Here is a 26602-nt window from a genome sequence, read left to right as displayed (position 1 = left end):
CATCCACATTTGAACGATGTAGGGTCATTTTAATGTATAAATAATCTGTATGTATAATAATTTATAATAATCTCTTGAATTGAAAGCATCTTCAATTTTTGTTGCAGGCATTTTAGGATATCCTTCGGCACCAACCATCGATGGAGAGTTCTTGCCAAAACATCCTTTAGAACTAATGAAAGATCAAAATTTTGAGGACATAGAACTATTAATCGGGAGTAACAGGGATGAAGGTAAGTCAAAGAATGTTTCTCTTTTAGTCTACCTCAGTTGTTTTTGTCAAAGCACATATCGACGGTGAAACTACCAAACCACGTATCTCGTTTGCGGTGTTTAAAAATCTACGTTCACATTTTATTTTTTTGAAGTAGACCAAATCAATATCATTCCTTGAAATTTTCACGAAATTTTCTCCGCACAAAGAGGAAAAATCACAGAAATCTTCAAGACTGGACGTTAAGTAGTTTTTCATTTAAAAAATAAAGTATGACAGGAAGTCTGCGACGTCGCAAACCGAGATACGTGGTTTGGTAGTTTCACCGTCGATATCTCGTTTATTACATTACATCTATTCCTCAATATATCAAATCATTATTCCTATTTATCTTTCATTCGTTTTTTATTTCTGATTTAAAACTATGCTTCAATTTGACCGTATTCTAATTACGGCTTTTTGGCACATTCTTCCTCAATATGCTGTTTTCATTTCAAGTCTAAAAAGATAACGAGATTTGATATTAGATTATCACATCTTCGGTAGGTATACGATGAAGGTTTCATTATAATTAATTCTAATCATGCCGCACATGCGGGGATGGAGGGGGAGCTCAAGTTTCGCTTCTTTGATGGCTCTAGGGTCAAATTAAGTCTCGGCCAAATTTGCACTTCACGCGAAAAATTAATCATTATTTTTTAGACAATCCACTTGTGTTTTATTCGAGAGCCGCTATCTCTTGTTCTGAACAGAAATTGCAAACTTCTGGCCTCTCAACGATTTTTTTCAATAAATCGATACAAAAAGAAGAAAAAAAGATGAAAAAAGAAGAAAAAAGAATGAACCTCGGGTTGGATGAAGTTCAGGTGTATTCTGACAACACGACAAATTAAAATCATTGCGAACCCCCTCTGAAACATCTCTCTCAGATCTGTAACTACAATTCTGTGCGTTTCCGCATACTCCGTTCTTGGTGGAGATCGTCAGGATTTTTTTTCAAGTTCTGAGTTGCGCGTGATAGCAAAGAAATTAAAAAATAGAACTAGAGGTTTGTAGACAAAATTTAGCGGAAATCGACAGAGAATTTCAAGGAGTCTTGCAAAAAAAGTCATTAATATAGCAGTTCAAAAGGGATCACTCCTTAGATCATTTCAAATCAAAGCCTGAATGAAAATATGGTTGAGAATTCATTTATGTTGATCACATGCTAACGGAGTTTACATCCCTGTCGCACCTCAAAATTTCTGACCTTCTGAAACCGAAAATAATTTCTAATACGATGCATTACACTCAGATTTGTTCATATTCGTAAAAAAAAAAGAAAAAAGAAAAGTAGGTCTATGTTCACGGTATTTTGCGATCCACCAATAATTCTTAGTAGTTTTATCGGCCTCTGATAATTTTACTAGAATCGTAGGCAAAATTTGAAATTACCAAGAATTATTGACAGTCCAGAGGAAACGATAAAATTACGAAAAAATTTTGGCGATTGGTAAGTACAGTGAATTCGCAGTCGTTTTGTCATGTGCTCGGTAATCCGGCGGGTATTTTTTTTTCTCTCCCAATGATGGATTCCCAGTAAGTGGGCACTTAACCTAATCCCGAGCTCTTGCTTTTGTTAATTGGGTAAGCCGACTTGAGTAAAAGCTTTTCCATTGGGCGAGTTTCTTGAGCGCGGTAAAAGAGTGAGTAAGAGACTCGTGCGCCAAGCTTTGTGAGGCGTACGTGCCACCTCTTCACGTAATTCAGGATTCGGGGTCTGATTTATGCTTTCATGTAAATGAACGTGGCAACACTGCACTCTCAAGAGATACGTGCCTTGGGAAGCTCATATGACTTGTAAAACTACGCTCGAAGCTATTAATTAATTGGGACAGCTTTAAAAAGTGAGAGGAGACCAAACACTGCCATTACTCAGGTACACCGCGCACTGGTGAGTGGGTGGAGAAAACTTGCAAAGTGGACGAGTTTCCTCTCCCCTACCAATAACAAATTAAATGTCCATTGGTAGTTTTCAGGGATCGTCATATCGATCTTCCTTGAAAACCTATCCTAAAAAAATTCTAGATTACATAATAATAATAATGAAAAAAACAACGTGTTACTTTTATGTCCGAGATTCGTTCTCGGTTTTCGGAATTTTCGAACTTGTTATTATTCTTAGTTTTTGAAAGTTTCAGAGAGGTAACTGGAGGAAACATATACTACGAACTGACAGATAAGACAATAGGACTTTTTCATATTGGAATTCTAAGTTGAGCCTTTGAAATGTTGTTCATACTGCCGATTATAATTCATCATTCTTAATGAGAAAACCGCAAGTCATGACTAATTTTTAAAATTAGTATATTTCTGTTCTTTCTTTAAAAAATTGTGGATAATTTATATGTGTATACTGCATTATATTATCAAGCAAAATTATTAGAAAAATGCACGATCTCAGCAGTAACGCTAAAACTAGTCATAGTTTCTCGGAAAAAGATATTTAATTTTGGTCGCAGCCATCAACTGCAGGCATTGGCTAAAAACCTTATTCAATCAGAGCTAGTTTTTCCTTCAGTCTGACAATAAGAAAAAAAAAACTATGAATAAACTCACCAAATCAGAGGTGTTCCATTTAATCCAATTATTGTTAATCATAGCCACTAATTGTAATTTTTTACTACTAGGTGCTGTGTTAATAATTTTCATCGTTTATACACTTAACAGTTAACAGTAAGAGCACGAAAGTCATGCGGTATGACTATTAGTTTAACTACTTTACTTTTTACTATTTATTTTATTTTATTTTTAAGCGTGCCAGTAGGGCTCGCTTTTTGAAATCACTCGGATGTACCATAGTACAGCACACCGATCAACCAATGCTATTCAACGGGCCGTCCAAATATTTTTTTCCTCGGACCCGTTTTCTTGTCTTTGAACCATTATACTGTCAAGCCCTGATGGTCTCTTACCAAAAAACCGAATGAACTGCTAATTGGGAACCCTTGAGAACATTTTCCTGTCAAAACCGTATTATTCAATTTGACAGAAACCTCATAGAAGCTTTCTTACGCTCGGAGGACTCAACTCTAGAACCTTCTTTCCCGCCAAAACTGTTTAGCCAATGAGCGTCTTGCACTGTAAGTGCAATCTGTGATGAGCCTCGTGACTCTTTATACCATGTACTAACCGTGGCCCCTGCAGAAATCCACTCAAACCACTGCAGTTATCTCCCGATATAGCTTTGGGTGTCAGGTTTCGAGCAAGGCAATAAAAGACGGCGAGGAGAGGGTCGCCTCGTCGAACCTATTATCTTCCACGCCCGATTAACCATTCACCGTGACGCCAGGATCCACCAAATTTTCACAAAAATTGTTTTCCGTCTATTTAGCGAGTTTTTCCTTACTTTCCGTTAAAGTACAAATAAAAAGAGACCTCATTTGTAAAAATCGGCCGAATAGGAGAGAAGTTACAGTTCGAAATCCAAAGAGATTAACTCAACGCGATTTTGATGCACGGCAGTTCGCCCTAATCACGGTCGTGCGAAATGCCGCATATCAGCTTAAAATCAAGATAATTGGACGGAATCTTTAAAATCAATTTACATTCAACGTTCATGAATCAATATTTTCTCCCAAATTTAGCAAAAAGTACCAATTGATGCAAATAACAAAGACGTGAAAATAGTAGGTATGTGTCCAACATTTTAGTTATTCGGCACGCTTTTCCAACATATTCATGTTGGATTTTTCTGCTTGTTTTATTTTGACTTTCGCATGATTTTGATTACGTTTTAACCATCGCGTATTTCCAGTGTGCCGCTAAAGGAAGAGTTCCCTGCAGTTCATTCAATTGGGGCTCTTGTAGTATAATCTGTGTTTTTGCTCTTAAGTTTTCTCCATAATTTTTTAGATAAAACTGGAGATGGTCAAATATATTCAAAGTCGGCGAAAGCAAGAGAAGCACAAAAAATAAAACCGGGAGGAGGTTAGGGAAGTCTTCATTTCAAAATGTTGAGCAGCAGTAGAGGGCAGTTTATACATTTCTGTTGGCATGCGATGAGAATTCTCACCATTTGAAGTTTTTTGCTTAAGTAATTGTGACTGTCCACCGATGTGCGGGACACACCGTGCGAGTAGAATTGCCGAGGTCTTGTTGACACGGTTCAAGCGTGCAAGCACGAAATTTGTAGGGCCGAAACCATTAGCGATTCCGCACGTTTCCTCGGGGATTTTGACCGCTGTTGCTGACCGACAAGTAAAAACATCAATTTACGCGTCCCTGTCCGAGCGACACGCTAAAGTCCGCTCTGCCGGACTCTCATCCTTCTCAGTAACTAAAGCTCAATACCCAGCATTACATGAAGTACGAGACTCTGGGGTAACTTTGGAATTTTTAGTTTTTTCTCCCGCAAAAAAGCAAGAAAAGAGAAACCAAGAGCCAAAACGTAAAACTTTCTATTTCCGGAGTAAAATTTTGTCCAAGCTTTTCCAGATCTTCTGTTTTTTTTCAATGTTTGAAAGAGGGGCAAGTACGGTTACTCCGAAAAATTCTGTGAGATTTTTCCTGTGACGTTTCAGTTAAAGTGAAAGATCACAAAAAATGTATGGAGAGTATTCTTTTGAGAAAATAAAACATCCGGGCAGATATTTTGGAACACCTCTGTTGTGCAAATTCTGCCTCAATATAGAACCTCTGTAAGCGTTCAATTAAATCCGTCACATGAAGGGAAGGAAGAGGCTTATTCCTATTTCTTCTTCTCCTTTTGTCTTTTTTTGACCGCGTAAAGGCTGCAGACCATGTCATGTTAGCAATCCGTTTCAGATCTTATTTCTCTCATGACTTTAAATCTTCGCACGTCTGACATTATACCTTGAAAGCCGCTCAGAGCCCCTTCATTGTTTATGGTTTGCAATATTGTACTCTGAACGTTGAAAGAGTTACTTGGCAGACTGATCGAGCGCATTTAAACAAAAGGTGTCTATCTCAATCAAGAGTTTTGATGGAAAAAAAGGGGGGATACTTTAGTTATGCTATAACGAATGGTAGAATTAGAGATGGACATGATATTGGAGAACTTTCAGACAACTGTGACGGGAAGACGGAAACATGGAGCATTCGGACGAATCATCAAAGATTCCATCAGAATCCGAAGGCAGTTTGGGATTTTTTAATTCTATGCAGATAGACTTCTCTCACAAAATTCGATTCTGCCTTAGAGCAACATCACGCAAACAAGTCTATTTACTCGAGGATCTCTGAAAACTCCCTTCATCTACTTCACCGCCAGCTCCAAAAAGAATCATGTTTTCTTACCGCCTCGTCCTCACCTCTCTACATGTATTACATTTTGCAAAAAGGAACCAAGAGCATTCCAATGTTGCTAGGATTGTGCAACTTACATTTTTTGCGATAAAATTACTGAATTCATGCAAAAAATTAAATTTACCTAAGTAATTTTCGTTGTGAATTCATAGTTTATCGGGAGTATAGCTAAAACTTGTTTAGATGACCAGTTTATATTTGGAAGGTAAAAATGGTTGTCCAGTCTTAGCTACACTGGAATTCTCCTCGTTCCTTTTTGCAAAATGCAATCCGTATGGTAGCTCTTGGGCAAAAATTTGCTCTGAAGCGGCTCGGTTCTAGGACATTTCGTCAACGATTTTTTGTCCGCGCACCTGTTTTTTCCAGTAATTTACGTCCACGCATTTTTTCGGCACGGGAGTTTTGGTCCACGTGCCAGTTGAGACCCAAAGTTAATTGGCCCGCATGTAAATACATAAACGACAATTGCTCACGACGTTTTTGGATGAGAATGTAAAATGTCTTGGAAGAATGCGGTTTTGCTTGTTTTTTTGTTGTGTCTGTTTGGTCCAACGGAGAATAATATATAGTTGAGAGTTTTGGTAAAAGTGGGGGAGCGTCAATTCCATGAGACAAAATTCACTAAAACTCTCTACACCACTTTGGTGTAACAGGACTTAATTATCTTGCAAGATTTTCCCACCTTGTTATACCTGAACCGGATAAACCTCTATATTTGCCTCAGCTAAAGGCTCTTAGATATTTCTCGTGCACGATAAGTATCTTGATTTATTTTGCTAAGAAAGATCTGTACTTTTAAAGGATGCCTGTCATTCTTAATACGTTCAATTTCGTATAATACTGTGCAACACCTCTGTTGTGAAATAGTTTCTTCAGGCGCCGCCGCACGGCGAGCGGGCGGCCAGCGCGAAGCGCGCATTGGCGCCTACAAACCTAAGTGGATACTTCAAGCATTGTGCAATGCGTGAAGTATCCACTTAGGTTTGTAGGCGCCAGTGAGCCTCTCGCGCATCGCGCTAGCAGCACGCCGCTCCGCTTTCTTAGACTTTAATATTTATACTCGCATAGTCAGCGTTTTTTAACACAGGATTTTGAAATGTTTGCACACTCTGCATTGATTATTATCATTTAAATTGACAGGAAAAAAGTCACCGTCGTTAATTTTACGTGCGGGCGTAAACTACTGGACAAAAAAGGTGCGCGGACAAAAAATCGTAGACAAAATGTCCTGAAACCAGCAGCTCGAACTGGATCACATTTAGCAAAAAGGAAGCGTGATTTAGCGAGATTACAGTGTTGTAAAAATGTTGCTTCTTCATTCTGATCTTGAAAATCTCTCAGAATAGCAAACATTTGTCACTTTCCGCCAAAAAATTGTTTATAAAAAAGGAAAATAATTGTGCGAATTTCAATACAGTGCACATATTAAGTATTTTTAAAGGAAAAAAAATTGCACGATTTTGAACACACTGTAATCACGCTGGTTCCTTTTTGCTAAAGTGATCCAACTGTGGCCCTAAAATCAGACCCATTAAACTCTTTCTCAATGAATCCCCCGGTGAGGAAGGAATTTTTTTGCATAAGTGCGTCCAATCCAAGTTGCGCCGTCAATCTCACAGCCTCCTCTCCTAATTGGCCAAAGTTGTGCGAAACTGAAAACGAACCGAGAAAGTTCGCTCGCACAAATTGGGGGCGCGAATATACTCGACAGGCTCACGTCCTCGTTGGCGAATGTGCCCAATCCACTTTACATCACAAACAACTTTCGGGGGAAAAGAACGATTTCTTCCGCGTCGAACTTTTCCGGTCAAAGTTGTGCGAGAACTCACGACGAAACGACGATGCGCATACTGCCGTCCTAAAAGGAGGAACGCCGTATGAACATTCGAGAGTTGCCAAATTTCCTTCGATAAAATGTCAATTTTTGAGGGAAGTTGTGAATGTTTTTCCTTGAAATTTTCAGGAACTTTAGGTGACATTGCGAGAAAAATTATCTGAAAAGTTGAAAGTGAAGTATTCAGAAGTTTACCAGGAAATTCATGTTTTATCAGAGGAAATTTGGCAACGCCTGGAGGCTCATACGGCGTCCTTCCTCTGCACGGCAGAGCTTACGTTTCGGGCGGGAGACGCCGAGGTCTGGCTCGAAGTTTGCTCAGGGCACCGCAAGTCGGGAACTGCGCGCAACTCTTTAAGGTCGAACCTGAAATTTTACTTAAAACTTGCTCCGCGTGCGGTTCCAGCGGGCGTGAATTACCGAAGCCGATTAGTTAAGTGATTATCCATGGCAAACTTCGCAGACCTCTCTATCCGGAGCGGAGCTTCGGCGAGAGTTTCAAGGAATTTCAGCGCCGTTATAGTGTAATCACTTGACCGGTAGGGGCTAACTATGCGCGGACGCTGGGGAATCACTATTCTCCGAAGCAATTAACGTAACAAATCGTTATTCGAAAACTATATCAGTCTTTCAAAAAGAAAGGAAGTTCCATTGCTTTTAAATATTCATGCGGACCCCTAAAAGGTTATGAGGAAAACGTTTAGCGTTTGAGGAACGTGGAAGTAGTTTTGTTCCTCCTGAAAAATTCATTTTTTTTTTCCTTCCGTCTTAGGTAAAAATACCGATTCATTTATTTTGTCCTATAAAGATAGGCATAGGGAGTGCATGGATGACTAATCTTAAAATCTAAGCATCTTTATTTGCAACGTTAAGAAATCCCCAGCTTTGTTTCAATTTTCAAGAGGAAAAAACCAAAAAAGACCTTCCCTTATAGTTTTTGTTGATAATTTTATAAAAGAGTGAATCGAATACACAGAAAATTCTTAAGCGAAACTGTCGGTCAGAAAAATTAAAATATTAGTTTAGATTTTTAATGTCACAATAGGAGATGCACCTCTTTAACTTTAGCAATCCATGAAATCTTTATCCCTTAATAATCTACTTTGACACAGGGCCGGATTCACCTACTTGCCGCCCATGGGCCGCTTATATTTTGCCGCCCCTTCTCATTCGTTTTGAAACTCGATAAAAACCATCAAATGAACGTGCAAGCGGGGGAGGGGTGCATAAGACGCATTTACTCGTGTTGAACACATGTTTTGGGAAAGCCCTGTCAACACTACCAGCAAAAGTTCACGAAAGTTTGCGCGAAAGTTAAGTTCCGTAAACCTATCTCTGTGTGGACAAGGCCTTCCATTCATAAGAAATGAACGAAAAAATTATGAAAGAACAAACATAAATGTGGTTCAATGATTTTAACTTCCGCCGCCGCGCCGCATAGACCGTACCGTGTTGGACGCAATGCGTGAAGTATTCACGCAGTCTTGTAGGCGCTATGCGTTTCACGCTGACCGCAATGACCGCACTGTGTTTGATGCAATGCGTGAAGTATTCGTGCTGTCTTGTATGTGCTAATATGTGTTACATGCCAATCGCCGCGCCGAGGGCTTCTCCTTTTCATCTCAAGTCCTCGTTATCATTTCTCTCTAAGTCGCGCCGTTCTAGGCCAAATTGCGTGTTCGGTTTCTCTCGTAACTCGACTTATTGAGGGCGCTGTAAATTAGAAATTACATACTCTTAGGAAATGAGAGATTTTGTCGCCTTTTCTCGTTTGTAATTTTATTTTTATAAATCCAATTTGTTTTATACCTACACTTTAAAAAATTGCAAATTTTTGCCGCCCCTTAGATTTGCCGCCATGGGCCGCGGCCCATGTGGCCACCCCCTAAATCCGGCCCTGCTTTGACAGTATCTGTCACTTGAAACCCCTCGATGCGGTCTTTAACACACTCTTAAACATTCCCGAACCAAGTTCCTGTTTTGAAAGAGGTCATAAACACGATGTAGGTATTGTATTTCAATCCAACAAGCCACGAATCCGAACATTACTTTTTCAAACTTTTTAAGAACCATGTGCTCAGAACTTCAGAACTATAAACTTGAAAGCTTCAATATTCCTGTTTAATTTGAAAGTTTTAATCATGCTTTGATTTAAAATGTCCGTGAGACACCCGTCTGATATCTTTCTTTTTAAACATTCTACGTTGAATATGCCTCTGCCGTAGATTACCATGATTATGGAAATATTCGCATTCCGTAATTTACTCCTTGCCTTCCATTCCCTCCCTCGAATACACATTTCCTCTAGGAAAATTGTGACTTCTTGTAGCCACTCAGTGCCACTAGAACCCTCAAAACATAGACTTTCCCAACCCTCCCCTTTCAGGCAGAATAATTAAAAGACGAAGAAACCAGAAAGCTACCACTTTATAAACGTCATACTCCTTATTTGTTGACAAAGAAAGCGTCCAAGCACATATTGTTATAATCCTCTTTCGCCCGTTGTTTTTGGAAAATAAGACGTCTTGTAAATTATAACCAAGCTTGCGGAGAACTAATCATGAGCGGAGACCTTCGAAGAAATAAGAGAATAGAATAAAGGATTAATCGAAAAAGCTGATAAGATAAAGTTCAGCTTTTCTATTATTTCAGGCGTTGGACTTTCTCACAATCATTTCAACTACGATCATGTTCGAGGTCGTATTCTTTGGGCGAACAACCTTGGAATCTTACTCTTTTGTCTACTTTTTCGCACCGTATTGTGATACTCGGAAAATTCGTAAAAATAGCGAGACATCCTTCAGAGAAGCTTTTGAAATCATTATAAATCTATGAACGCACCTGTTGCATCGAAGTCTATCACCGATTAGGTGTTTGAATGGTAACACTTAACTCTCAAACGATAGCATGACACTTATCGACGATGAAGACTACGTATCTCGTTTGCGGTGTTCAAACCACTCCAATTTCATTTATTTGAAGAAGAATAAATCAATATATCATTCCTTGAAGTTTTCACAGAATATTCTTCGCACAGAGCAGAAAAATAAATGAAATTTTCAAGAATTGACGTTGAGTAGGTTTCCGTATAAGACTCCAAGTATAATAGGGAGTCTGCAACGCTGCAAACCGAGATACGTGGTCTGGTAGTTTCACCGTCGTTATCTCATTTTCAGGTGAGAAGAATCACTGTTTCAATTAAAGCTTGCCGAAATATTTCAAGTAAAGTTCAATTGGACGTATTTCTGTCAAACGGAACTATGTGCATTATGACGTGAGCCCTGTTACGCAAATATTCTTATGGGTCTCAGGGCTCATGTCTTAATGCACATAGTTCCGTTTGATAGAAACACGTCCAATTGTGACACACCCTCGGTTTTCGAAGCTAAGCGATCCCTTTGTGCTCATGCATGTTTAATAAATGTTAACGCCTCATTTTAGCATTCTCTCCGAGTATGCATAGCGCAAGTCAGAAAGGTCACGGATGTACCCCTACTTTTTGTATCATTAATCTACGCGTGGGCGAATTCTTCCATAATGTTGTCTCAGGAATCACACATTTTTTGGCGAGTACGAAATACATCGTGCGTATTGAGGCGTCAATTTCTCCTGAAAACTCAAATTTCTCCTCAATTCAGTATGAAAGCGATAAAGTCATTTTAAAACTCTCCTTTTTCTCGGATCCATACATCATAAGGTTCTAGATGTCGACGGTGTAAGTCGGCAATCACATAACTCGATTTGCGACGTCGCAGACTTCCTATCACACTTTATTTTTTAAACGGAAAACTACTCAACGGCAATTCTTTAAAACTCCAGTGATTTTTCCTCTCTATGCGAAGAAAATTCTGCAAACACTTCGAGGAATCGTGTCACTTTGTTCTCCTCTAAAAAAATAACATAGAGGCGGAGATTTTCAGACACAACAAACGAGTTATGTGATTGCCGACTTACACCGTCGATGTGTCTGCTCAGCATTAGAAATTCCTCATGATATTATTTAAATGCATTTGACCTTTGAATGAAAAATATACGCTAAATCGTGCGGAGTGTGTACATCAAGACCATTAATGATCCACATGGTCAAACGTTACCCGAGTGAAAAGGTCGATTGAAAACGCAAAACATGGTCTGTAAATGTTTAAAGGTCAACAGAATATGTCATTTTACTCCTCCGATAAATTCCTCGCATAGAAGAATTTTTTCATGGACTTGTTGACCATTTTCCTCGGCTGAGAAAAACTGCTGGATATTGGTTGGAGTGCTTTCGTTGGCAAGTTCGTCAAAGTTTGTCCAAAAATAGGCCTCACGTTTCTTTAACAAATTACGAAAGACAAACAAAGGAAAACAAATTACGAAAAAATTGCAAAATGACTTTTGCACTATTGGAGAGTACCTTTCTTCATCATGAAAAATAAAGTAATCCAATCGCTGATAAATGCCTGATTACCCACAATAAGTCTCCTCCTAAGCATAAGAATAATAATTTAATTCTGGCTGCTTTGTTCCTAAATAATACAAATCTTCAGTAAAATTTTAATTTATACCCTTTCTCGTATAATAAATGGTGTTTGGGCGATGGAGGCAACGCCGCAATTAGATTTAAATGTAGACTGCTTGAAGGATCTCAATTATAAAAGGACGGTTCTTTTGAGAGAGACACGTTCCCCTCGCGATTGAAGAGTCCACGCGAGAAACGGCGAATGGAATATTAGGTTAGCTCTCCGCTTTGTGAGGATTCCATTATGAGAGCAGGTAATTTTTGCCACAACAGCCAAGCTCATGCTCGCTCGGAACTTTCAGCCACGATTTTTTCAGAAGAAAAGGACGCGATTCAGATTTAATCAGACGAATCAAAATCCATCAAAAAACGTAGGAATGCTACCTATTTCAGCCGTATTCTACATTTTACGCGTTGAATCGGATAGTAATCAATGCGCTCCTCGTATTCTACACGGAGAAACATGTATGAGCGAGCTTACATCATTATCTTGTCTAGTAGTTAATTCCCCCTTCGCCCTCCATAACAAGCGCACCTGGTAAAGCTTTCAATGCATGAAAAAAAGCCATTACCTCCTGCACATTTTGTTTGCTAAAATTAAGGCGATGACTCGTTAAGGACCTGACGAAAAAACCTCCTCTTTTCCAAAAATGCTGGCTCTCTTTCGATTGTAGAGGGTAAAAACCGCTCATTAAAGGAAGCTTTTAATTTCGGCGCACAAAATATTGAGAAAGTTAGCAACTCCGCCGCCTTCAAGTAACTCCACAATGACCTACGCGCGACGGCACGCCACTCGCATGACATGCCCATTCATCAGTCACTGAAACGTCGCTCCTCTGACGTAAGAGCGTATCCGGATTTCATTTTGAACCCCAGATCCCTAGTAGCATGATTCACTTTCCCCTTCCTAACAAACGTATAAGGAATTAATACCGGTTATATAAGCACCATTTTAACTAAAGTTTATGTATCGTGTATATAAGTTTTATATAAAATGCCCATGAAAATAATTATTCATATTTTCAGAAGATAACGTTTATATAAAATTCATATAATTGAGGAAGGGTTTTTATAAATTTTCTTTATACGCATAGTATCCTTTTGCTTAATTTGCTTAATATAACTGTTATATAAATGACCTGAATGACTTTAACGTAAACCTATCTCATTTTCATGAATGATGATGATGATCTCATTTCAATGAACACCCTCGACTCTCAGACTGCGTGGGATAGGTATTATTAGAGGTATTAGTGGCTCCGAGACGAGTTAAAAGGGGATATTTCGGCACACAATCCGAGGAGCCCTGTTACCTCAGTTGGTAGCGTGTCTGGCTCATAACCCTGCCCAGTTAGACAGCAATATTTTAAAAATATTTTAAAAATATTGAAATTTAATATATTTTTAAAATGTTTTTCATGTATTTTTAAAATATTTTCAAAAATACTTTTGAAATACAATCAATGAATATTTTTAAAACATTTTAAAAATATATTAAAAATATAAAAAATTAAAATTTTTAAAATAATATTTTATAATATTTTTAAAGTATATCATAATTATTTTTGTTAATATTTTAAACATATTATTAAATATTATTTTAAAAATTTTAATTTTTTTTAAAATGTTTAAATTAATATTATAAAAATTTAAAAGAAAAAAGGAAATGAAAATAATAATAAATAAATAACATAAATACATCGACATAAATTCAAACTAGAAAAAGGCCCAAATAATTAAAACTGGAAAAAGACGCAATTATAAAGTTAAAAAAAATAGAGAGAGAGAGAGTTAAAAAAATGAGAGTTAAAAAAAAATAGAGAGAGTTAGAAAAAATGATAGTTAAAAAACATGATAGTTAAAAAAAAGAGAGAGCTAAAAAAATGACAGAGAGTTAAAAAAAATGAAAATGAAAAAATTACATCATTAAATAAAAAACAATAGATAAATAAATAATAAATAATAAAGTCTGGTAAAATATCATAAGAATCCGTCAATAAACAAACATATTACGGACTCAGAGGCCTGCGATAGTTAAGAGATTGAATTTAGGGGCCCATCCATATCAAGCCTGGCTGGTCTGGTGGTAAAGTACTGGACTTCGGATTGCAACTCCATCCCGAGGTGTGGGTTCTAATCCCGACTAGGACGCCGCGGATTTAAGGTAAGTCACAACTCTACGATGATCCACCACCTGGTAGTATCGCATATGAAAACTTGCACACTTCATAACTAGAGTGCGCTACCAGCCAGGAAGAATAATGAAAATTCATTTTATACACTGTTTGAATTTGGTTATATAACTTTTATACTAAGGGTCACATAAAAAGCGTATTGATAATGTAAACTTTTAACTAAAAAACTTTACATCCATTACATAAACAATGAATATTCTTTAGAGCATTTATTAATATGTAAAATAGGGCTCACATTGAAGTTGGGTTACGCCTTTACGTCATCGGGGCGACGACGTGTTCACGCGAAAATTTCGCCGCGGTCGGGCAACACTGCGGGGCAGCCAAATTATTCCCCGGCATGCGATGCAAATTTACAACGAATTTGTACCCTATTAATTACAAAATCGTTTCGGTCTATCAATTTATCAGCCGAAGAATTTTTCCCGACAAGACCCCGCGACTCCCGACCTACGCCGATGCTGATGTAAGGATAATCGATTTCCCGCCCTCCACGACTTGCTCGTTAAATCAAACTCCGAGACGGGGTTGCCAATTCATCCAAGAAAATGTACTTTTCTACGTCCGGATCGGGGAACCGACCGAGGTGAGCTATCGAAGAGTCACGATATATGATTCCGTAAGCCCGTTATTTATTTCAAAATTGCGCGGGGATCGTCGCACAATGGATCGAGTGAATAAGTGAGGTCGGACAAAATTTGAAAACTTTGAACGCATGTAACTCCGTTTATACACAATTTTGAGGTTTTAACAGTGGCTCCACTGGTTTTCTCGTGAAATTCTCGTTTAAAAGCTCCCCTCAAAGTTGAGATTGTGACGAAATAAACATCAAACTTAGCAGTTTTAATCAAAAATTTCATGTCTGACATCTCTAATTGACTGGATCCACTGTGCGTCGTGTCGATCCGGACGTCGGTGGTGCCGATGGAACCGTCCTAGGTCTCCCAGGGTCGGGAAAAATACGGGAAATCGGGTTTCCCGTTATACATGCGGGAAAATGCGCGGTTTTTCGTTCGTCCTGCGGGAGAATGCGTGGTTTTCCGTTTTTTCCGCGCGATTTTGTTTCGGTAAGCAGGGAAATGTTAACAATCCTTCGATCCTAGAATTGCAGGCTCGTGGTGTACAGTATACTGGTCGGATATCGTGCACAACGCGGATGGTAGGTCGAAAGCGGCAGATAAACTTGTGAGTAGAACGCGTGCGTTGAAAGTTAATCACCAATAGGCAACGCAGGTTTCGATCGCTCGACGTCGGACGATCAAAATCTTAACCTTAGATTAACTCTTAATCGTAATAATAACGTTCTTAAATAAAAAATTCAAATTTTCCGCTCACGAAAGAAAGAACAATCTACTTGCGCTAAATTGCAATTGCTAAACGGTGACTGTGACAGTCTCAATAATATGAAAATACGGCAACCTCAATCTTGACTCTTTGGCTCAGCTACAGCAAGCTTTGCACACTTTGAACAACACAGAGAGGCAAGAAACATTGTTTGATTGAGAAGTCTGCTAAAGACGTTGTAGTGCGCTATTTGATTCGCTGAGGGTATTGTTTTTATTGTTTTATTGTATCGGGCAATTCAAATTTCCCGTAACCAATGTACAATAAAAACCTTAATAGCTTAGCTAGGAGATTATTTCTGTAATTTTCGTTCCGCTAATTGTGTTCTACGTGAAATTTTGGTGAAGAATCATGTATCAGGGTGCTTAAATTCGTACCTTTTTGGATGGTCCATTCAATCTAAAAAAGCGAACATAAGAACTTTCCTAACTTTTCTCGGCAATTATATTTTATTAGGGGAAACAAGGCAACGTTGGAATGCTCATACGGCGTCGAAACACAACATGGGCCTTTAAGCCCCATTATTCGATGCCGCAATTATTCTGACGCGAGTTCGAATAATCGCGCGAAACACATTGCGGCCAGCGATAGATGCATATTAGCGCCTGCAAGACTGCAGAAATACTTCACACATTGCGCCTAATAGTGCGGTCAGCGTCGGACGCATGTTAGCGCCTACAAGACTGCATGAATACTTCTCGCATTGCGTCAAAGGCAGTGCAGTCGGTCGGTTGACCTAACTGCACCTTCAGACTAAATCAAGTTGCAGAGAGGGTTAGGTTGTTCGAAACTGTGGAAAAAGTTCAGTTGTACAGAAACCGAAGGTGTGGTTACTCGAGTCATTGGTTACTTGAACCACATTGCGAGACGTACTTGGACAGCCGTGCTTTTTTCATTAGATTGAACGTTATTTGAATGTTATATCAAATTGAACTTTTTGTTTAAATACGTAGACACCGATAATGGGATGGCGTGTCAATTTACTTGTCGAAATTTTTGATCCGTCTAGCGGTCCATTTTGTGACATCTTTTCAAACTCTCTTTTTGCACCACATCGATGAAAATATGACATTCATTAAAAATTTGAGCATATAATGAAATGCGAGCTCACTTAAAATGTATGGAAAAATGATTAATCTTCTCATGGCCGAGCCATTAAACAAAAAAACAATTGAAATTGACTGGCGAGTAAGAGTTTTGTTCTGGTAACCGACTCCAGTCTGAAAATGAATATTCATTCGTTCCTGACATCACTAGACGAAAAAAACGCAACAGAGAGCTTTAATGCTTTAGCAGTGTGTCATTTGCATGGTCAAAAGGATTGAAGTGTGTAGCTTGAGAGGGGAGTAAAAAGCTTAGATTACGTTGCATCAGATTAATTACACCGGGGCTGATGAAAATGGGGAAAAAATAAAGCAGCGTATTGCGTGCCAGTTTTTTATACGCTCAAACGGTGAAATAATTAGATGAAAGAAAGGGAACTTAATGGGTATGACAAAAGGTTTAAACACTCAGAAAAATAAACTGCTATTTGACGAGAAACATTGTGCATGCAGGAAAGGTAACCGGTAATGCAATCAAATGGTTTTATCTTAACTAGAAAATTTTATAGGGAGTAAACATTGGGTAGTATTATATCCACTATGGCTCTTTTCTCTTCCTTTCTCGTTTTGTTTCTTCTGATTCTCTATTTCCTCTTTTTCTCCTTTTTTTGCTTCTTCCTCGTCCTTCTCTAACTCAGTTTCTCCTGATTTGCGTCCTCATTTTACCTATATTGGGAGCTCTACAATCTGTGTCAGTCAGATTATAGGGTTCACAGGGTTCTTTTCTTTCTTCTTCTTCTATCTTCTTCCTCTTTCATTTCCTCATTCCTCTCTCCCTCCCTCTCCCTCTCTGCCCAATGGACAAGAATAATTACTCATTTTCAAAATTCATGGAGTTCAGACATTCAGGGTTTTTTTTTTTTTTTTTTTTTTTTTACGGTGAGTAACACCATGCAATGTTCTAGCATTATCTGGGCCATGGTTAGCAGAAAGAAACCAAGTCACATCAACTATTGCCACATTTAACTTGACTGTTCTATCTTTCACAAGATATCGTTTCTGCAGATTCCCTGGAAAATTTTAAGGAATTTGTTTCGTGCGACACGAAGAAAAAAACCTCGTGCATGGGACCCGAAGTTGAGGTCATATGGATCTCTGAAGTTTTCGGATCACGCATCCGAAAACTTGAGATCCAGCCGCCGAGGTTCGGGTCAGACATCTGAAGTACTTCGGTATGTACCGAAGGGTTCAGGTCACACATCTGAAGTATACTCGGTGCATACAAAAGTACTTCAGATGTCAGACCCGAACTTCGGTAGCTGGACCTCAAGTTTTCGGATGCGTGATCCGAAAACTTCAGAGATCCATATGACCTCAACTTCGGGTCCCATGCACGAGGTTTTTTTCTCCGTGTATGCAAAAGTTTCACTGGAATTTGCATAAAAATCAGCACGACCGTTTTTATGTAAAAAAGTAATGTGCCCAATTAAAGTTGGCGATAGGTGATATGGCTTGGTTCTTTTCTGCTAAACGCAGTCCATCTGACGGTGCTTACCAGGTTTGGAATTTCCACGGCTCATTTGTTAAATGCAACTCGGAAAATGTTGGTTCACGCTGACCCGTTCACCCGAATCAAGGATGAAAACTCGGAATGGTGACTTGTGGACTGTAACTATCTATTTATAAATTATTGTGGGATCCACTAGAGCCGACGCGAGGGCCAAGCCCGGGAATGAGTATTAATCGATTGGGTCCTCTGTGGCCGGGACGTTGCCTCGCGGTTGTGGAATATCCTGAGTCGTCCGCTTCGACTCGGTTGAAGGCAGACGAATTTTAACACACATCGGGTGACCATGAACGTAAGTAATAATTAATGCTCGCTAATAACTTCGATTTTCTAATTATTCGCGGTCCGCGGTTACCAAATCTCTCCGAACCCTCTTTTTCTCTCTCCTCAATCTTCTCACAAAAAACACTGGATGTAACTAGAGTCCCTTTATACTGAGAGTTAAGACAACACCCCCTCATGGAGTCACACACGAGAATAAAGATTACACAAATTGAACGTTTCTCGTAATCTTCGATCGGCTCATTCTCAAAATCCCTTCTCCATTCCTCCTCTCATTCTGTTTCTTCCTTGCAGAACCCGTAATTCCTCGGTCCATTCCAGATAATAATCTTTGCAATTGGTGAAAATGTAATCTTTATTCCCGTTTGTGACACTGTGGAGGCCTAAAATACAGTAACCAATCAGAAATGGATTTACATTGTCTTAACTCTCAATATAAAGGGACTCTAAATGTAACTCCTCCTCCTCCCCCCTCCCCACTTCGCTCAACCCTGAAAGTAACTTTGCTCAGAATGCCGACTCGTGGCTGTAGAGAACCCAGCAGGCTGATTATTGAAATTGATAAACTAAGAAGATGAGAGAGATATGGAGGGATCCCATTGGTGAAGTTGGGTGGTCGCAATGGACAAAAGGAGGTATATAATAGCCTAACTAACGGCAACCCACGAGAGACCTCATGGTTCATTTACTCCTTTAGTCTATAGAAACTACCCCTTTCAACCAATACGATCGCTCTATTCTCCCTTTTTCTTCTTTGTCTATCGCCTGGACAAATCTATAGACAAAGAAGATAAAAGAGAGATGGAGGGATCCTATTGGTGAAGTTGGGTGGTCGCAATGGACAAAAGGAGGTATATAATAGCCTAACTAACGGCAACCCACGAGAGACCTCATGGTTCATTTACTCCTTTAGTCTATAGAAACTACCCCTTTCAACCAATACGATCGCTCTATTCTCCCTTTTTCTTCTTTGTCTATCGCTTGGACAAATCTATAGACAAAGAAGATAAAAGAGAGATGGAGGGATCCTATTGGTGAAGTTGGGTGGTCGCAATGGACAAAAGGAGGTATATAATAGCCTAACTAACGGCAACCCACGAGAGACCTCATGGTTCATTTACTCCTTTAGTCTATAGAAACTACCCCTTTCAACCAATACGATCGCTCTATTCTCCCTTTTTCTTCTTTGTCTATCGCCTGGACAAATCTATAGACAAAGAAGATAAAAGAGAGATGGAGGGATCCTATTGGTGAAGTTGGGTGGTCGCAATGGACAAAAGGAGGTATATAATAGCCTAACTAACGGCAACCCACGAGAGACCTCATGGTTCATTTACTCCTTTAGTCTATAGAAACTACCCCTTTCAACCAATACGATCGCTCTATTCTCCCTTTTTCTTCTTTGTCTATCGCTTGGACAAATCTATAGACAAAGAAGATAAAAGAGAGATGGAGGGATCCTATTGGTGAAGTTGGGTGGTCGCAATGGACAAAAGGAGGTATATAATAGCCTAACTAACGGCAACCCACGAGAGACCTCATGGTTCATTTACTCCTTTAGTCTATAGAAACTACCCCTTTCAACCAATACGATCGCTCTATTCTCCCTTTTTCTTCTTTGTCTATCGCCTGGACAAATCTATAGACAAAGAAGATAAAAGAGAGATGGAGGGATCCTATTGGTGAAGTTGGGTGGTCGCAATGGACAAAAGGAGGTATATAATAGCCTAACTAACGGCAACCCACGAGAGACCTCATGGTTCATTTACTCCTTTAGTCTATAGAAACTACCCCTTTCAACCAATACGATCGCTCTATTCTCCCTTTTTCTTCTTTGTCTATCGCTTGGACAAATCTATAGACAAAGAAGATAAAAGAGAGATGGAGGGATCCTATTGGTGAAGTTGGGTGGTCGCAATGGACAAAAGGAGGTATATAATAGCCTAACTAACGGCAACCCACGAGAGACCTCATGGTTCATTTACTCCTTTAGTCTATAGAAACTACCCCTTTCAACCAATACGATCGCTCTATTCTCCCTTTTTCTTCTTTGTCTATCGCTTGGACAAATCTATAGACAAAGAAGATAAAAGAGAGATGGAGGGATCCTATTGGTGAAGTTGGGTGGTCGCAATGGACAAAAGGAGGTATATAATAGCCTAACTAACGGCAACCCACGAGAGACCTCATGGTTCATTTACTCCTTTAGTCTATAGAAACTACCCCTTTCAACCAATACGATCGCTCTATTCTCCCTTTTTCTTCTTTGTCTATCGCTTGGACAAATCTATAGACAAAGAAGATAAAAGAGAGATGGAGGGATCCTATTGGTGAAGTTGGGTGGTCGCAATGGACAAAAGGAGGTATATAATAGCCTAACTAACGGCAACCCACGAGAGACCTCATGGTTCATTTACTCCTTTAGTCTATAGAAACTACCCCTTTCAACCAATACGATCGCTCTATTCTCCCTTTTTCTTCTTTGTCTATCGCTTGGACAAATCTATAGACAAAGAAGATAAAAGAGAGATGGAGGGATCCTATTGGTGAAGTTGGGTGGTCGCAATGGACAAAAGGAGGTATATAATAGCCTAACTAACGGCAACCCACGAGAGACCTCATGGTTCATTTACTCCTTTAGTCTATAGAAACTACCCCTTTCAACCAATACGATCGCTCTATTCTCCCTTTTTCTTCTTTGTCTATCGCTTGGACAAATCTATAGACAAAGAAGATAAAAGAGAGATGGAGGGATCCTATTGGTGAAGTTGGGTGGTCGCAATGGACAAAAGGAGGTATATAATAGCCTAACTAACGGCAACCCACGAGAGACCTCATGGTTCATTTACTCCTTTAGTCTATAGAAACTACCCCTTTCAACCAATACGATCGCTCTATTCTCCCTTTTTCTTCTTTGTCTATCGCTTGGACAAATCTATAGACAAAGAAGATAAAAGAGAGATGGAGGGATCCTATTGGTGAAGTTGGGTGGTCGCAATGGACAAAAGGAGGTATATAATAGCCTAACTAACGGCAACCCACGAGAGACCTCATGGTTCATTTACTCCTTTAGTCTATAGAAACTACCCCTTTCAACCAATACGATCGCTCTATTCTCCCTTTTTCTTCTTTGTCTATCGCTTGGACAAATCTATAGACAAAGAAGATAAAAGAGAGATGGAGGGATCCTATTGGTGAAGTTGGGTGGTCGCAATGGACAAAAGGAGGTATATAATAGCCTAACTAACGGCAACCCACGAGAGACCTCATGGTTCATTTACTCCTTTAGTCTATAGAAACTACCCCTTTCAACCAATACGATCGCTCTATTCTCCCTTTTTCTTCTTTGTCTATCGCTTGGACAAATCTATAGACAAAGAAGATAAAAGAGAGATGGAGGGATCCTATTGGTGAAGTTGGGTGGTCGCAATGGACAAAAGGAGGTATATAATAGCCTAACTAACGGCAACCCACGAGAGACCTCATGGTTCATTTACTCCTTTAGTCTATAGAAACTACCCCTTTCAACCAATACGATCGCTCTATTCTCCCTTTTTCTTCTTTGTCTATCGCTTGGACAAATCTATAGACAAAGAAGATAAAAGAGAGATGGAGGGATCCTATTGGTGAAGTTGGGTGGTCGCAATGGACAAAAGGAGGTATATAATAGCCTAACTAACGGCAACCCACGAGAGACCTCATGGTTCATTTACTCCTTTAGTCTATAGAAACTACCCCTTTCAACCAATACGATCGCTCTATTCTCCCTTTTTCTTCTTTGTCTATCGCTTGGACAAATCTATAGACAAAGAAGATAAAAGAGAGATGGAGGGATCCTATTGGTGAAGGTGGGTGGTCGCAATGGACAAAAGGAGGTATATAATAGCCTAACTAACGGCAACCCACGAGAGACCTCATGGTTCATTTACTCCTTTAGTCTATAGAAACTACCCCTTTCAACCAATACGATCGCTCTATTCTCCCTTTTTCTTCTTTGTCTATCGCCTGGACAAATCTATAGACAAAGAAGATAAAAGAGAGATGGAGGGATCCTATCTGTGAAAGCGGGTGGTTACAATAGACAAAGGAGTTTACTGGTAGAGTTACTAACGTCAACCCGCGAGAGACCCCGTATTTATTCCATCATTTTCCCCTTAATTCTATGATAACCACCCGCTTCAACGAATAGGAGCGCTCCATGTTCCCTATGTCTTTTTTGTCTGTCGCTCTTTCTACCAATTTTAATAATCAGCTCGCTGGATCGGACGAAAAGTCCGTACAGGTGGTGACTCTCGTGTGCAACGGAAACATTTACCTTTACTTGGCAATGCCGAGTCATAAATACCGATTCATGTCCGTAACCAATTCAAACAACAATACCGAATTGCCTGCAGAATTTGTTTATTTCATAGTACCTGTTACAGCTAAGGGGTCTTCAAAACTGGGCTACGCCGCGCTGGGCGGTTATTCTTAATCCCCTCTAAACTTAGTGACCGCAGTACAGCACAGCGCAGCCGAAATTGCACCGCCACACCAGAGTCCACGATGAAAACCCGCTTAAAAAGTCATAACTCGGCTAAACCGAGCACATTGAACCGTTACCCGTTTACGGCCCCACCGGGGCCTGTTGGACATTGAACCATGTTGTCAGACCTCTACTTAAAATTGATCCATTCCATTAGGAATAATGTTGGAACTACGGGCAGTAACAACACTGGCGGCCGGCGCGGCGGCCAAAACCCGCGATCCCCCCATTTCTCCCGTTAAACCACCGATTAAGTCTTGAAATTTTTAATTGATGACTTTAACCGACCAGAGCTGTTGATCCAATAGATGAGGTTGGCAGATTTGGTAAGAAGAGTATTTCCATGCGTACCTTCAGGACTGAGACCAAGACTACAAAATTTCACTGCATTAACAGACAGAGTATTCAAATTCATTAAAACATGTAGTCTATACATTATCTTTTACTCACTCGAACATATCTACGGTAAAACTCCCTAACCGCGTTATCTCGGTTCGTTACGTTGCAGACTTTCTATCATACTTCAATTTTAAGTGGAATACTACTAAACATTAATTCTATAAAATCTCCGCGGTTTTGCGGGGAAAAACTCGGTGAAAACTTCAAAGGACGATGTAAATTTGTCTTCTTCAAAAAAATAAAATGGGACGACATGTGGCCGTTCACGAGAAAACGATAGTATCTCGGTAAAACTTTGCGTAGTATTAACACTCAGTAATCCCCCTGACGGCCTGTATGCCATGGGGTTACGTTTGCTAGTCGTAGATGATATCGAACTGTGTTCTTGTTATAAAATAAAAACTGTTTATCTAGAAAATCTATCTAGCTGTCTATCTATGTATCTGTCCATCTAGTTAGTTAGTTAGTATAATTTTAAGACATTCAGCGTCTCAGGCTATAAATGTCTTTACAGATAATTTTGAATCTATCTATCCATTTATCTATTTATCTATCTATCTATCTATCTATCTATCTATCTATCTATCTATCTATCTATCTATCTATCTATCTATCTATCTATCTATCTATCTATCTATCTATCTATCTATCTATCTATCTATCTATCTATCTATCTATCTATCTATCTATCTATCTATCTATCTATCTATCTATCTATCTATCTATCTATCTATCTATCTATCTATCTATCTATCTATCTATCATCTATCCATTTATCTATCTATCAATCTATCTACCTATTAACACTCGGTAAACATTTATAAAATGGTGGGAATTCTAAAAACCACTAATGTGTGTTTTTTTTTTAATTTTATTTTTTGTGTGTATTTATTCGTGTTTTTAGTTGGTATTTTTATCCCGGATTAATTCACGGCATGATTGGTACTCCTATCCCCTCCATTAAAAGCTCTATGAGAGACGATCAGATTTAAGTGCCTTATAATCAATACTTAAAAAATCTTACAAGAACGAGTACAGATGTTTGTCAAAGAAAGACGTTAAGCACACACAACTCCTTAACATGTTTAATGAGTTTCCAAAAACTCCAACATCAAATCTAAAGTTAGAGCTCGATCACGCACTACGGAATTCTCGACAGAAAGAGATCCAATTTAAGAAGGAACGCCGTAGACAGCCCTTGCTCATCGGAAAGAGTAAATATTTTGATTCTCGATGTGTGAGTAGAGCTGAAGTTGAGTACTCTTGCCTTCGCACGGATCGAGACTATTTGGAAATCCGTCACAAGTACTTACGCTTGAGCGTATGTGCATAAGTGCTTATGCTCGAGCTTGAAGCCAGCCGGCAATAAACCTCTGCTAATTGCCTCAGTGACCATTAAAAGCACAGGTTTCCAACTTTCCTTTAGCCGAGGCTATGTCAAAGTCCGTCTGAATAAACTGGAGCCGAATTCTGTTGACTGGCTCAGAGTTCGGTACGGTCGGTTTGAGTCGGCCATAAGTCAAGGATAAGCTGAGCCCGCTGATTCTGACGTTATGTTTACTCAATCTGTGGCCGATTGTACAAAGCAAAATACTGTACCCTTGGCTGATTCAAAACGGCTCGTACAGTCCCTGCCTGCCGGATAAAGGATCTGCGAGTCGGAAATATACTTGTTAGAATGATTTCTGAAAATTACTCACTAACAGTGTCAGCTTGTATGACAAAGAGCTCATTCAAAAATAATTTAAAAAAAAAAAAAACTTAATCAATTTTAGGAATTACTCTCATATATAGATACACGATACAATAAGTATTAATCATATGTTAATATCTAAGAACTGTGTTTTGGTCCAGCATGAATGGGTTATAACCATTTAATTAACGGTATTAAAATTTTATCAATAGCAGTCACTTTTACAAACACATAGTCATGGTGTTCGTTTATCATGCATGCAGCATGAATGAAATCAAAACGCCTTCAATCTTGCGTTCCGCAACCATTACCTACACCGGAGCACGAATAGTTGCTCATTTGAAGTAACCTATTTTTCTTCTTCCTCGCATTCACCTGGGCGATACCCTGCTATCTGCGAGAGATGTTTATTTTACTTGCGGACAATTTTCTAAGTTTTCTTGATTCTGATGCTGTTGCAACGGGTATTTGTTGGGACCAATATCTTAAGGATGTGGGTACACAAACAGAACTGAATTTCAATCACTTCAGCTAATTAATCTAACGGTTCCTTCCAGAACTTAATATAACAAATCTTATCCATCTAACTTTATCCAGCACTACCGAAAAAGCTTTACCATAACCTGCTTTCAATCCATTTCACAGCTACACAAAACACCAAAAAATTTACTACAGACCGAAGAGAATTTGTTGCTAGAGCCACAAACCGCTGATCCACACGGAAAAAAAATGAAATTGCCGAGTTAACAATTTTGTGGTTAAAAAAAGTGTTCGACATGTTTCAAGGTAAATTTATAATAAAAAATGATAATTTAACCAACCCCGTTGCTTTTCCGCTATTGTAAAATGTACACTTGAAACATATGGGATATGTTTTTTTACAAATTAATTGTTAAATCAGCAATCCATTTTTTCCGGGTAAATAAACTTTTTAATTATGTATTTGATTATTTATTTTTTGAGGAGGAAAGAAGAGCTAGGATTTCCAGAAAACATGTTAGTGAAGATTGAGCTGAAGAGATTTCATAGCTCTCCAAAACACCAATAAATCTATTATAACGTAGTAACAAGGTGGAGAAATTGTGCTGGGTCCACACCATTTACACATACAGTATTCGAGCCACTTCTTAGTGTTTTTTATTTGTTTTTGATTTTTTTTTCTCTCTCTCTCTCATCTATAACGAAGTTGAACATGTTTGGTGTTTGGCGCCACGAGCCATGGCTAAATGAACGAATGCCATTAAAATGTTTCGGTCTGTGTTTCATTTTATTTATTTTTTTCTTTTTTCAAGGGAGTAAATTCTTGAAAACCACGCTTCCGAAGGTTAGGCAGAAGAGATATTGAAAAAAGGGGGCAATTCGCCCCGGAGAATGGGACCCGAAGACCGTTGGAGAACCTCGTAGAGCTTTAGCGGCTCATTACTTTCGCCTCGCTCACCCCACCCCGCGCCGCACGGTGGATCGAGTCAATAGGAGAGATCGGACAAAATTTGGAAACTTTAAAGGCTTACAACTCTGTTTATACAACATTTTGAGCGTCTAAAAGTGGATCCATAGGTTTCCTCTTGGAATTTTCTTTCGGAAACACCGCTTTAAATGTAAAATGTGACGAAATAAACATACAAATTTGCAATTTTGGTCAAAAATTTCATGTCCGAGCTTTCTGATTAACTCGATCCACTGTGCGCCGCGCTTTGC

The 26602-nt window shown here is 39.1% G+C and overlaps 1 protein-coding gene across 1 annotated transcript in view; it reads left to right on the top strand.

The window, feature by feature from the left end:
* Nucleotides 1-26602, top strand: part of LOC109031260 (acetylcholinesterase) — a 158208-nt gene that overhangs the window by 78091 nt on the left and 53515 nt on the right. The window contains exon 5 of the mRNA XM_019042694.2: nucleotides 108-233. Coding sequence (XP_018898239.2) covers nucleotides 108-233 — 126 coding nt within the window. The remainder of the gene's footprint in view (nucleotides 1-107; nucleotides 234-26602) is intronic.

The sequence above is a fragment of the Bemisia tabaci genome, chromosome 4 (genome assembly GCF_918797505.1).
Source record: "Bemisia tabaci chromosome 4, PGI_BMITA_v3".
In the NCBI taxonomy this organism is placed as follows: Eukaryota; Metazoa; Arthropoda; class Insecta; order Hemiptera; family Aleyrodidae; genus Bemisia; species Bemisia tabaci.
This window is presented reverse-complemented; position numbering and strand designations above follow the sequence as displayed.